We start from the raw sequence: 11,296 nt of genomic DNA, 5'->3' as shown, positions 1-11,296 counted from the left end.
TTACACATACACATACAACAGGCATACATAAAAATCACATAGCAAACATAAAATATTGGACAAAACTGGCTCAGTCACCCAAGTATAAGTAGAGAGACTTGCTGGATTGAAGAATCCTCATGGAAGAATCTTCCCAATGTATGAGACATCGCCACAACGAAAATTGTTGAACCCAGCAAGACAGAGTTGGAAGATCCACATGGTAGAAATTCCCCAGTACGTGTGTACTGCAACAACCGAAGTTGTAAACTCTGCTATAAAATGTACAACTATGCAAGTTTTAGCTGATTATAAATTCTTAGTGGCCAGGGGAAATTATGACAATAATAAGGCCAAAACTCAGGAACGATTAGTAAACATGAGTGACTGAGTGCCCCATAAGTATTTATAACGTTTACGCCATGGTAATACATACGAATAAAACAAAGTCAGTGCATGTATTACAGTATAAAAAACAAGAATTTTTAACAAGTAAAGTAATAATGGTTTTACGTAGTTTACAATATACAATAAGAACATAATCTTGAAGGTGCTAAATAACAAGGTTTACATGTTCAGGCACTTAGTCAGCTGACATGGATCATGGACTGTTGAGCATGTTTAATAGCAGAGTCTGGTGGTCTAATATATCGCACGTAAGAATCGGAAGTCCACCTTCCTAAGGATTTGATGAGATGATCTTCGACACGCGCTTTTGCTGCAGATGTGGCAGCACCAATACGGAATGAATGTCCAGTGATGTGGCTGTCAGCATGGTTGGTGCGCTTTACAATTTCCTTTAGCATAGACAAAAAGTTACACCTATTGAGGGCACTTCCATTCTCTGTTATAAACAAGGGAAATGCACTTTTGGATCGAAAATGATGTTTCTTGCATACAAGTACCTCTTTAGTTGTTCGAATGGACACAACTTGATATGATTTTTAAACAACTTGATTGCAACTCCTTTTCGAAAAGGATCGGTCTTGGATTGTTTAAGAAAAAGAACAGCATGGTCGTTGTAAAATTGCACATCATTTAAGCACAGATTCACGAAAGGGTCAAAAGATGTTTTGCATGTAAATTCTGCACATCTAAGGAAACCAAAGAAAGCGACTACACACACTGTTGTCATCAACGTATCCATGTATTTTGAAAAAACTCCTTTTTGAAGTATGTTGCACAAGTCAGTTAATACGGGGAAAGTAATCGGTTGTCGGCTTGGTTGGAAAGATTGACTTTGTCTTTTAATTCTGTTCAGTAGCATGTGCAATCTTGGTAGATTTTCTGCCGAATCGGTGAAAGGATTATGTTTACTAAGCAGGGTAAGATGATGTCAGATCCCACATAGATAAATTTTGATGGTTTTGGTACGACAGATGCATGGAATCATAGCAGTAGGTGACGAATTGCATTAAAGTAGATTCTGACACATTGTCACACAGGTTGTTCATACGGCTAAACTTTAGAAAGGCTTGATAACCGGAATTATAAGTAGCTCTAGTTGAACCAGACACGGAGTCTTTCATCAGCTCTTTAATTCTGTGGGAGGGTTCCAGAGAACATCCATCATGGGTTGGCAGCGATGAGGTAGTCTGTCTGCTTGGGGAGCCAATCTTCTGAATTTGTTCATCTGAAATCGAGACAATTAATACATTAGTTTTGCCTGGAAGGAACTCAGAATATATACAAAAATTGTATTTAGCTGAACACCAGGTTAGCCGTCTCATCAATTGCATAATACTGAGGACTTTAGATCTTCCCTTTTGGATAATATTTACAGTAGTTGCATTATCACAATAGAAAAGTATTCTTTTTGAAGACCAATATTTTCCCCAGAGAATTGCAGCTACAACGATAGGGTAGAGTTCACGTAGTGCCATAGATATTTCCCTGTCTGATTCCCTTGGTAACTTTTCTGGCCAACTGTCACAGAACCAATGACCATTGAAGAATCCCCTGAATCCTAAGGTAGATGAAGCATCTGTATATAAATGCATGCTATTGGCTGGAGTTCTTTCTATATCATAGAAGAATGATATGCCGTTCCATTGATCCAGAAATAATTTCCACATTCTGATGTCTTCTCTACACTCTGCGGTCAGATGGATGTGATGATGGAGCTCTCGCACTGTAGAGGCTAGGCGCAAGAGATATGAAACGAATGATCTTCCTGGTACTATGCCACTAGAAGCTAAGTTCAAATGCCCTAAGAGTTGCAAAAGTTCTCGTTTAGTACAACTTTGCTTCACACAGAAGGTTTCTAACATTTCTCGTATTCTATGAACTTTATCTGGAGGAAGTCGAGCTTGCATATTCACAGAATCTAATATGATTCCGAGGTACTCAACGACGGTATCCGGGCCTGCAGTTTTATGTCGAGCAATTGGAACTTTTAATTTCTTAAATATCATAGTCAGGAGGGCCATGGTCCTATCCGCATAAGTATAACGTTTCTGGAAGAACAGACTTTTCTTAATAAATATTGACAATTTTTTAACTTTTTTAATCTTTAGTTTTTAAGATCTGTGTACAAACATAGAATTGTGAGCAAATCTCTGTATCTTGCTTATAATTCGAAGCTTAACACTCAAATATGGTTAGTAAATAGAAATTGTAAACAATTAAACACAAGAAACATGCACTATAACAAATAAAGAACACAATTTATTTTTTCGAAATGAATCATATATATACATGTATATACCTACATATTTCCGTCAGCGATATCAAACTCTATTTAAACTGAATAAACTCGAGAAAATGCCGAGCATCTCAACAAAACCTATTGTATTAATCTACCATTACGCGAAAGATAATGTCGAATTACCGATAGAATGAATTGTATTTCAGTACTTTTTTGATACATCAGATTTTGCTTAATTTGCACAGGTAAACAGTTAACTGTTTGATTTACCGAAGTCTCTGTTTGATTTGATACGTAAAAATCACGAAATACAGACAATAGTTCCCAGGTTACAAAGCATAAATAATGAAAACGAAACGAAAATCAGAAGAAGCTAACACCAACGTCATGTGTGAAAACTGTCAATGCATTGAAATATTTAGCCTCAATTTACTTCACAAAATCGGCACCAATATATTTTGCATGTTTCAAAAATTTCCCTTCATACGCGAACTGTTGCACAACAAGCAAATTCATCATAGTCAGATCGACCCTTTTTCGTATAATGTCATGGCTGCTTTAAACAAAGAACATCGTTTTAGAAGTATGGAATATGAGTCTTGGTAAAATGGGTATGCAAACCCGGGCCGTTGCAAAATAAAAGCCGGGGCAGATCGGCAATCGTCAATTCCAAATACGCATTATTTTGCAGAAATATTTACAGCGAATACAAATATACTGGTCCATCAAATGTCCTGAAATTTTAATGAGATTGGCAGATTAATAACTGCCAATCTTTTGTTTTGCCCACGCCAAGTCTTGCTTACCCATTTTACCAGATGCCGAACCCGAAGCTATTAAACTGACTGAAACACTCCTTTCCTTTATTATTATTTTCGTAATAACTCAGATTTGAAACAGAATTAGCACTTAATTTTTGCAATTTATATTTTCCTTCCCATAAGGATAATTTATGCTAAACTATGTTGAATTGGACTCAATAGTTCTTGAGAAGAAGATATTTAAAAATGCACCCCCCTTTTTCTACAGTTTCAATGTTTTCTCGGCTTTGAATACAGATCGGACTTTTATTTCTGCAATTTATATTTGCCCTCCCATAAGGATGCTTTGTGCCAAATTTGGTTGAAATTGGATAAGCGGTTTTAGAGAAGAAGTTCAAAATGTAAAAAGTTAACAGACGGATGACGGACAAAATGTGATCAGAATAGCTCACTTGAGCTTTCAGCTCAGGTGAGCTAAAACTTGTATCAATTATTCCTGTATATTGTAGTTTAATAGTAGTTTTTGCTTTGTTTTGGTTTTCATTAGGGATGTGTTTTCTAAAACATGAAACAGTATATTATTTAAGCACTGAATTGAATGCAATATATAAGCATGGTATGATAATTTGTGTGCACAGCCTGGTGTGTTATAGGACCAATAAGCATTCAATGCTAATATATTTACATTAAATTCATATTTACATGTATATTTACGTGGGTTGTTCGGAAATTATTAAGACATTTACTCTTACTCCCTTGTGAAGAAAGATAGATCATTGAAATTTCACCAGGAAAAAAACCAGGATGAACCATCTCCTTCAGATTTCAATTGCTTGATAAATATTTAAGTCTCTCTTCGTATATCAGCTCGAACACTATTAAAACTTACACAAAAATTAGTCCAATAAATAGCAAAATTAACATAGATACATAATTTGATTTCTTTTTTCACGAATTTTTTGTCTAAGAAAACTTTAAATGAAGATGTTGAAGTTTTTAAACTCCGGGTTTGTGCCTGCACCAGGTACCACGACCACCGACTTGTATGTAATAAATCAACAGGTGCTTGAATGAAAGACTTCCCCAAGATCTGTTCAGTTCCTGTGATATTTCTAGCGGAAGGTATAAGTGTTTGGATGATATTCTCAAAATATATGAGTACTGGTTGTTTTTCATATCATATCCTACTTTGATTCATGTTAAAACATGAAAATCTATTAAGTTAAATGTCCTATTTCATCACCCAGCAATTATTTAAACTAAACGATGATATTCAGAACAGAGTTATCATTCGTGTTGAAAATGTAAAAATTGGATTGCTTAATAAAATCATAGCCTTTTTGGTGCGCAATACCATGCTTTTTAGTCCCCTACTAGTTTTCACCGGAGGGACTTTAGCTTTCATCTGCGTCTGTCAGTCCATCTGTTTGTCCGTCTGTCTGTCCGTCCGTCTGTATGTCTGTCCCACTTCAGTTTTCCACACTTTTTTCTTTATGCGTTTAAGGAATAATATGAAATTTGCTGAACAGCTTCAAAATGTCAAACTACAGATCAAGTTTACTCTTTTGTAGCGTCTGATTGACATATTTTCGAGGAAATTAATTTTTTATATTCCAATTTTTTAATGTTCGGGTTCTTTATCGGGCTCGGTGTGTATCAAATAAAAGAGGAAAGTATGTTGTCAGTTATGATATCGTGCATTACTTGGACCATTCCTTTTATTGTTTCTAACAAACAAATAAGTTCTGTAAAATAGTGTCAAGCATTGTGTTGTAAATTTAATTGACAGGGTTTTTTGTATTATTAAAATTGGGTTCGTTATCGGGTTGGTCTGTTGAGACGGTAAGAAATGATATTCTGCATAACAGTGCATTGTTTTCACAAATTTCTACAAACCTGTAGGGGACGTGTATTGCTTATACAATACTCTCAGAATGCTTGTTAAAAGATGAAAGGGTGTCTGTTTTGCATTAAAACTTTGTATATCAAGCCATTTTCATGGAACATTCTGCATAAAATAGTATAGTGTATTTCACTATTGATGCTATTCAGGTGCGGACCATAAATTAATCCTTAGGGGGGATCTCTACTAAGCATGTTAATATAAAAGCATTGAATCATTATTTTTTGAAAGATGTGGTCTCATAACTAGCGGGTGTTATTCAATTTGTATGCACACACCGTTCCATACAAATTGAATAACCCGCGTTAGCGCCTTTGAAAATTTGTTTGCACACACCGTTGCAGTTGTGAAACCATATCTTTAAAAAAATAAGGATTCAATGCTTATATTTACATTTTTAGCTAAAGTGAGCTTTTCTGATCACTTTTTATCCGGCATCCATCTGTCTGCCCGTCCATCCATCTGTCTGTAAACTTTTTACATTTTCGACTTCTTCTCAAGAACCACTGGACAAATTTCAACCAAACTTAGTACTCAGCATCATTGGGTAAAGAGGATTCAATTTTATTAAAATAAAGGGCCACGCTCTCTTTCAAGGGGAGATAATTGGGATTTATTGAAAATATGTTGATATTTTCCAAAAATCTTCTTCTCAAAAACCATTTGGCCAGAAAAACTGAAGCTTGCATTGTATAGAAGCATCCTCAGACAGTGTAGATTAAAGTTTGTTCAAATCATGGTCCCCGGAGGTAAGGTGGTGCCACAAAGGGGGTCAAAGTTTTACGTAGATTATATATAGAGTTAATCTTTAAAAATCTTCTTCTCAGCGACCAATCAGCCAGGCATACTTATGTAGTGTAGATACAAATTTGTGAAAATTATGACCCTGGGGGTAGAGTGGAGCTACAATGGGGAGGGGGGGGTCAAACTTTTACATAGGAATATATAGTGTAAATCTTCAAAAATCGTCTTCTCAGAAACTTAAATCAGCCAGGAATTCTTAAACTTGTGTGGAATCATCCTCAGGTAGTGTAGATTTAAGTTTGTCCAGATTATGATCCCCGGGGATAGGATGGGGTCACAACGTGTGTGTGGGGGGGGGGGGGGAGGAGCAAAAATTTACAAAACAAAATTTCTAAGATATGTTTTTCTAAAAACTACTTGCCTAGAAAAGCTTTAACTTTACTGAAAGCAATTTGAGATAATGTAGATTTTAGTTCTTTCAAATCAAAATCTTGAAGAGTAAGGTGGAGCCACATTGAGATTCCAATTTTGCCAAGGAAAATATTTTAATTCACAAAAAATGAAATGTTATGATATATGGTTTTACTAGAATGCAAGCATTCTGACATATTGCTGATTCTTTCAAATTGTTAACTTTGGCCCTTGGATGATTCTTGGGCCACATAAGGGGTTCAGAGTTTGATGTAGGTTTATATCCTATATATAATCTTTTTGAGAACTCAATCCTCAACAGGTGATATGACTATAAAATCATCCTGTAAAAAAAAGGGACTTGATTATGAACTTAAAAATTATCCAGGGTAAAAAAAAAGGGACTTTTATTTTTGTATTATATTTCTGTTAAGCTGATTTAACCATACCTATTGTTGCCCAGGTGAGCGATGTGGCCCATGGGCCTCTTGTTTAACATTTGTTCTCTTTCCGCAAATATGATTTAATTATTTAAAAAAAATCTTGACCTTTTTCAACTAGTAATGCGCAATTAACGGAAGAGCCATTGGAACAGCCGTATTATGCTGACAAAAATAGTGCACAGCATTTTAAAATTCTAATAACACAATTTTTGTTTACGTTCTGTAATTTGATAAATTTATTTTTGGTATACTAAGAAATTAATCACATGAATTCATTTAAATCTTAAAAAAAATATTTACATCCATGAAATATTAATCAGCCCAAGTATAATATCAGGTCGTGATCCAGTTTGAAGTCGAGAGGAGATTCATTCATGTTCTGAAAGAAGACGTACTGAATGTATTCATACGCACCAGATTTGGTGATAAGGTCTTTTGTGTTATGGGTAAATATCACTCAAATCTATCAATGCAATTTAATAGGAGGAAAGAAAGTGAATGTAAATATTTTCTATAGTCACATTTATTGCTAGAAGTCATTTTATCCACCATTAAATGAAAATAGCTTAAGTTTAAAATCAATAAACGCGATTTTTACTGCGAAACTGAAAGGGTCAAATAAAACCATTTGGTCTAAATTTAAATGACAATAACATTCCCAGGGGTGAATGAATGACACTCAAAGTTTGGTTTCAATATAAATCAAAGTACTGAAGAACTGACTGGAGTTGATTTTGTCTATGTTTATTTATTTTAAAATCAATGATATGTTATTTTGCATAACAAGTACATGTAGTTTCTAATTTGTATTTGAATTACGCACATTTTTATTATATGAATTTTTGGACTTTTTCGACAAGAACATTAGATAGACAAGAATGTCGAGAAACCCCCAAATGAATCATGTTAAATAATATTTAAAGATAAAATTAATTCAATCAAACTAATAGAAATATTTCTCGAAAATTGTATGGATCCACCAAACGCTCGGCCGACATACTGTAAATCTCCGACAAGCAAGGGAGACTCTCTGCTTGTCGGAGATTTACGGAGACAGCCAAGCGTCGAGATGAACGAGACTATATTGAACTCTGGAGTAGGAATACCTACGACTACAAAAAATATCTAAATTGTTCGTACCATTTAAAATCTGACTATTTTGAATGTATTTATAAATAAGTATCTTGAAAACCAATGCTTTAGCATACATTACATCGAATTTATCAATTATTTTCAAGAACTAAGTCTTGTCAGCAGCGATGATTTGTGCTGAGGTCCAAACACTGTTTCACTTTCGGTTTGTCTGAGTAACTGCATAGAAGAGTTGATTAAAATCAACTCCCAAAAACATGTGTTCATCATTTGAGTTGGCCCTTTGAGTTAGTCACCATCTCATTAATGTCTAGTTTGATTTAAATGATAGATTATAATATTTTCTGACATTCTGAACAGCATTTTAGTTGCTGTATGTGTAGTTAACACAAAAGCTCAGAGAATACCAAAAAAAATTGCATTTTTAATCCAGTAACAAAGAAAAAATGTAACAAAGCTTGCAAGATAAAAAAAAGGGGTCTACAAGTCTGTTATGGAAATGCAAAGTGAAAAGATCGGGGATGGACACATTGCTTGAAAAGAAGTGAAACATTGAACTCTGCTTGCCTAGAATGACATTGGTTAGCTTGATAAACAATTATAATGTTGTGATAAAAGATACATCATATGATATGACATGAATGGCTGTGTCTCAGCAAAATTTAGTTAAAAAAAAAAATTGATATCTGCTGATAAATTTTGATCACATGTATTTACAAGACTAAGAGAATATGTTAACATTTCTGGGTTTTTGTATCAGAATGATATTTTGTGAGGACAAGACTTGTCGCTTGTTAATAACAATAGTTGAAGATGTGGATTCTAAGGACAGACGTCTGTTTGCATGTAGATGGCTGCTCTCAGTAATTTCTGGGGTAAAGTTCTCATCAAAATTGTCCTCATTGTCACTTTTTCTATCTTCATCCTCTGGTTCTGCATCATCTTCTTCATCTTCTTCATCATCATCATCTTTTGCCTGATTTGCCATGTTACTTTTGAAAAAATCTTCATCAGGATCGTCTAAGCCACTTCTTAGAAGTCTTCGACGGACCTCCTCAATTTTGCGATTGACCTCTTCCTCGCGACTTAGATGAAGGTCGGTTATTTCTATTTCTAGTTCTTCATTCTTGGCTTCAGCATCTCTAAGTTTCCGTTTCAATTTCTTTGCCTCATCCTTCATGACTTTCTCGTTTTTGGCATACAGGCGGTTTTCCTCCTTAACTTGCATTATCAGAGTGAACAGGGATCGGAATTCATCCCGCCTATCATCATTGTATAACAAGTCTCTGTTACTTTCAAGTTCATCCAAAACCTTATCAAACTCTTCAAAGTTCACATCATTGACTTCCTTTGAATTTTTGCCCCAAACTAGGAGGCTAAGTTTATTGAAAATGTGCATGACTTCAGTTGGCGAGAGCTTCTCCTTCACTTTTGGTTTCTGAATTTCTGAAACAGGATTTTGTAGGAATTTCTGGTATCTGGCTTCCAGTTTTTCAACCAAGTGTCTATTGTGAACTTTTTCAATCATCAATGCTTTCTTTAAAGCCACCCATCCACCAACTTTCTTCTTTAAAATTGTCAGAATTTTCTTAGTCCTTAGTGGTCTTTTGTCTAAAAGCTGAAAAAAAATATATTTGTATGAAAAAGTATTTATTATTCTAGGTATATAGATTTTCATTATAATACAAAAGATTGAAGTTGCATCTTTCATATATTTTTAATTGATAAGTTGATACACGTGGTTTACCTTAAAATTTTGTTCGATTAAATGATTGTTTTATGCATGTTGGGAAACAATCAAAATAATTGACTTGTCAGAGGTAAAGAGTAGATCTGGGAAACTATTGCCTGAGGCTGTAGGCCGAAGAATACCATTTTACAGGGCTTCTCCAATACTATGGAGCAATACAGCCTGATGATTTTCATAAAAACCATAAAAAGGCACAAAATAGTTGTTTTATTGTAGAATCTACTTATACACTTTGACCAGGGAAAAGTTTATAAAATGACTGGGAAATAGCTCATCACATATTCACTAGATAATAGAAGTTTGGGAAAAGGAAGTTGCTTGATGAATAGTTTTACCCTTGATTGATTTTTGTACATATATATCACTAAAGATTAAAGGAGGAAAACTGTTCAAAAGGTCAATAACAATTTATACAGTAGATAACTAAGTAATAATATCCTCACCAACAGTTCCTTGCGCTCCTCCAGAGTGATGGTACCGCTCTGAGAGAGGTGTCTGATGATCTGGCTGGAGGTCCACCCAATGTTCATTATCTCCCTCATCATGGCGTCCACTGCCATTATCTGCTCCTTTTCCATAACGGATCAGATATCCCTACACAATCACTGATGTCTCACATTGTCCTGAAATTTTCACAAAATGTGTCAATGGGGGGAAAGTTAAACAATTAACATTTAGTTGAGTTCCTGAAATTGTTTTACTTTTCAAACATAACAGAACAGAATTTCAATTCACATATTCAGTTGTCGGATTCAGATTTAATCTGAATGCCAGTATTAAAACGCCTTCCCACAGTCCTATGACGTTGATCAATGTTGCCTTTTTAATCATATAGGGTTTATAATCTCCTCTTTCTTTTGTATTAAGAAACGTACAAAATAAACCCTGGTATGATGCAATCTTTAGTTCTATAAAAAAGATTTCTCAAATATCAGGAAACTTTACTGATATGTTTTGCTTATCAATAATATTAAACATCTCTGGAAAAAAATATCATACCTGAATATTTGATTTATCAGGCCTCCATTATTCTGGCCTCTAAGTAAGTACATTGTATATACCTAGTTGTTGAAATGTTAATTCGATTAAAGACCCAGTAATTTTTGATACTCAAACAATAGCTGGAGAATTAATCCATTCATACCCCCTTTTACAAAGTTCAGTACAGGATTATGTCTTTGTGTTCTAGCTTTTTTGTCCAATGATTGGCCATATATTATGCTAATTTGGTTGGGAACTATGAGGTCAAGGGAATGGGGTTTTTACAGTGGGCAATATGTTCAAACAAGTACACGCCAGACATCAAACACATCGAATGTGATGCAATGTCTCAATATGTTTATTACTACTAAACTTCTATAGCCTAAACTTTTCTGAAAAAATTATCTGATAAATCATTGTGTAATTAATGCTTCATCATTGTCTAATGACTAAGCAAAAATAGCTTGGATTTATTTGCAATGTCTAATGCCATTGATTAAAGTCCTCTTAATAAAGATAATTGCATTAGAAATAAAAATTGGGAAGCATTTTTTTTTTTATCCATTTGATTTAAGCTTTAAATTG

At 34.5% G+C, this 11,296-nt stretch overlaps 2 protein-coding genes across 2 annotated transcripts in view; one reads left to right on the top strand and one right to left on the bottom strand.

Annotated features, from left to right (window-relative positions):
* The window catches only part of LOC105328942 (coiled-coil domain-containing protein 73), a 131,031-nt gene that overhangs the window by 67,176 nt on the left and 52,559 nt on the right, over nucleotides 1–11,296 (top strand). The window lies entirely within an intron of this gene.
* On the bottom strand, nucleotides 8,392–11,267 carry LOC105341514 (ATP-dependent RNA helicase ddx54). The gene is made up of 3 exons (XM_066084103.1): nucleotides 10,730–11,267; nucleotides 10,174–10,353; nucleotides 8,392–9,598 (listed from the first exon to the last, which is right to left on the bottom strand). Exons 2-3 carry the CDS (start codon nucleotides 10,306–10,308, stop codon nucleotides 8,702–8,704), a joined length of 1,032 nt encoding a protein of 343 aa, XP_065940175.1. The 5' UTR covers nucleotides 10,309–10,353; nucleotides 10,730–11,267; the 3' UTR covers nucleotides 8,392–8,701.

This window comes from Magallana gigas, chromosome 5 (assembly GCF_963853765.1).
Source record: "Magallana gigas chromosome 5, xbMagGiga1.1, whole genome shotgun sequence".
Classification (NCBI taxonomy): Eukaryota; Metazoa; Mollusca; class Bivalvia; order Ostreida; family Ostreidae; genus Magallana; species Magallana gigas.
The sequence above is the reverse complement of the archived record's forward strand: the minus strand, read 5'-3'. Positions and strand labels throughout refer to the sequence as shown.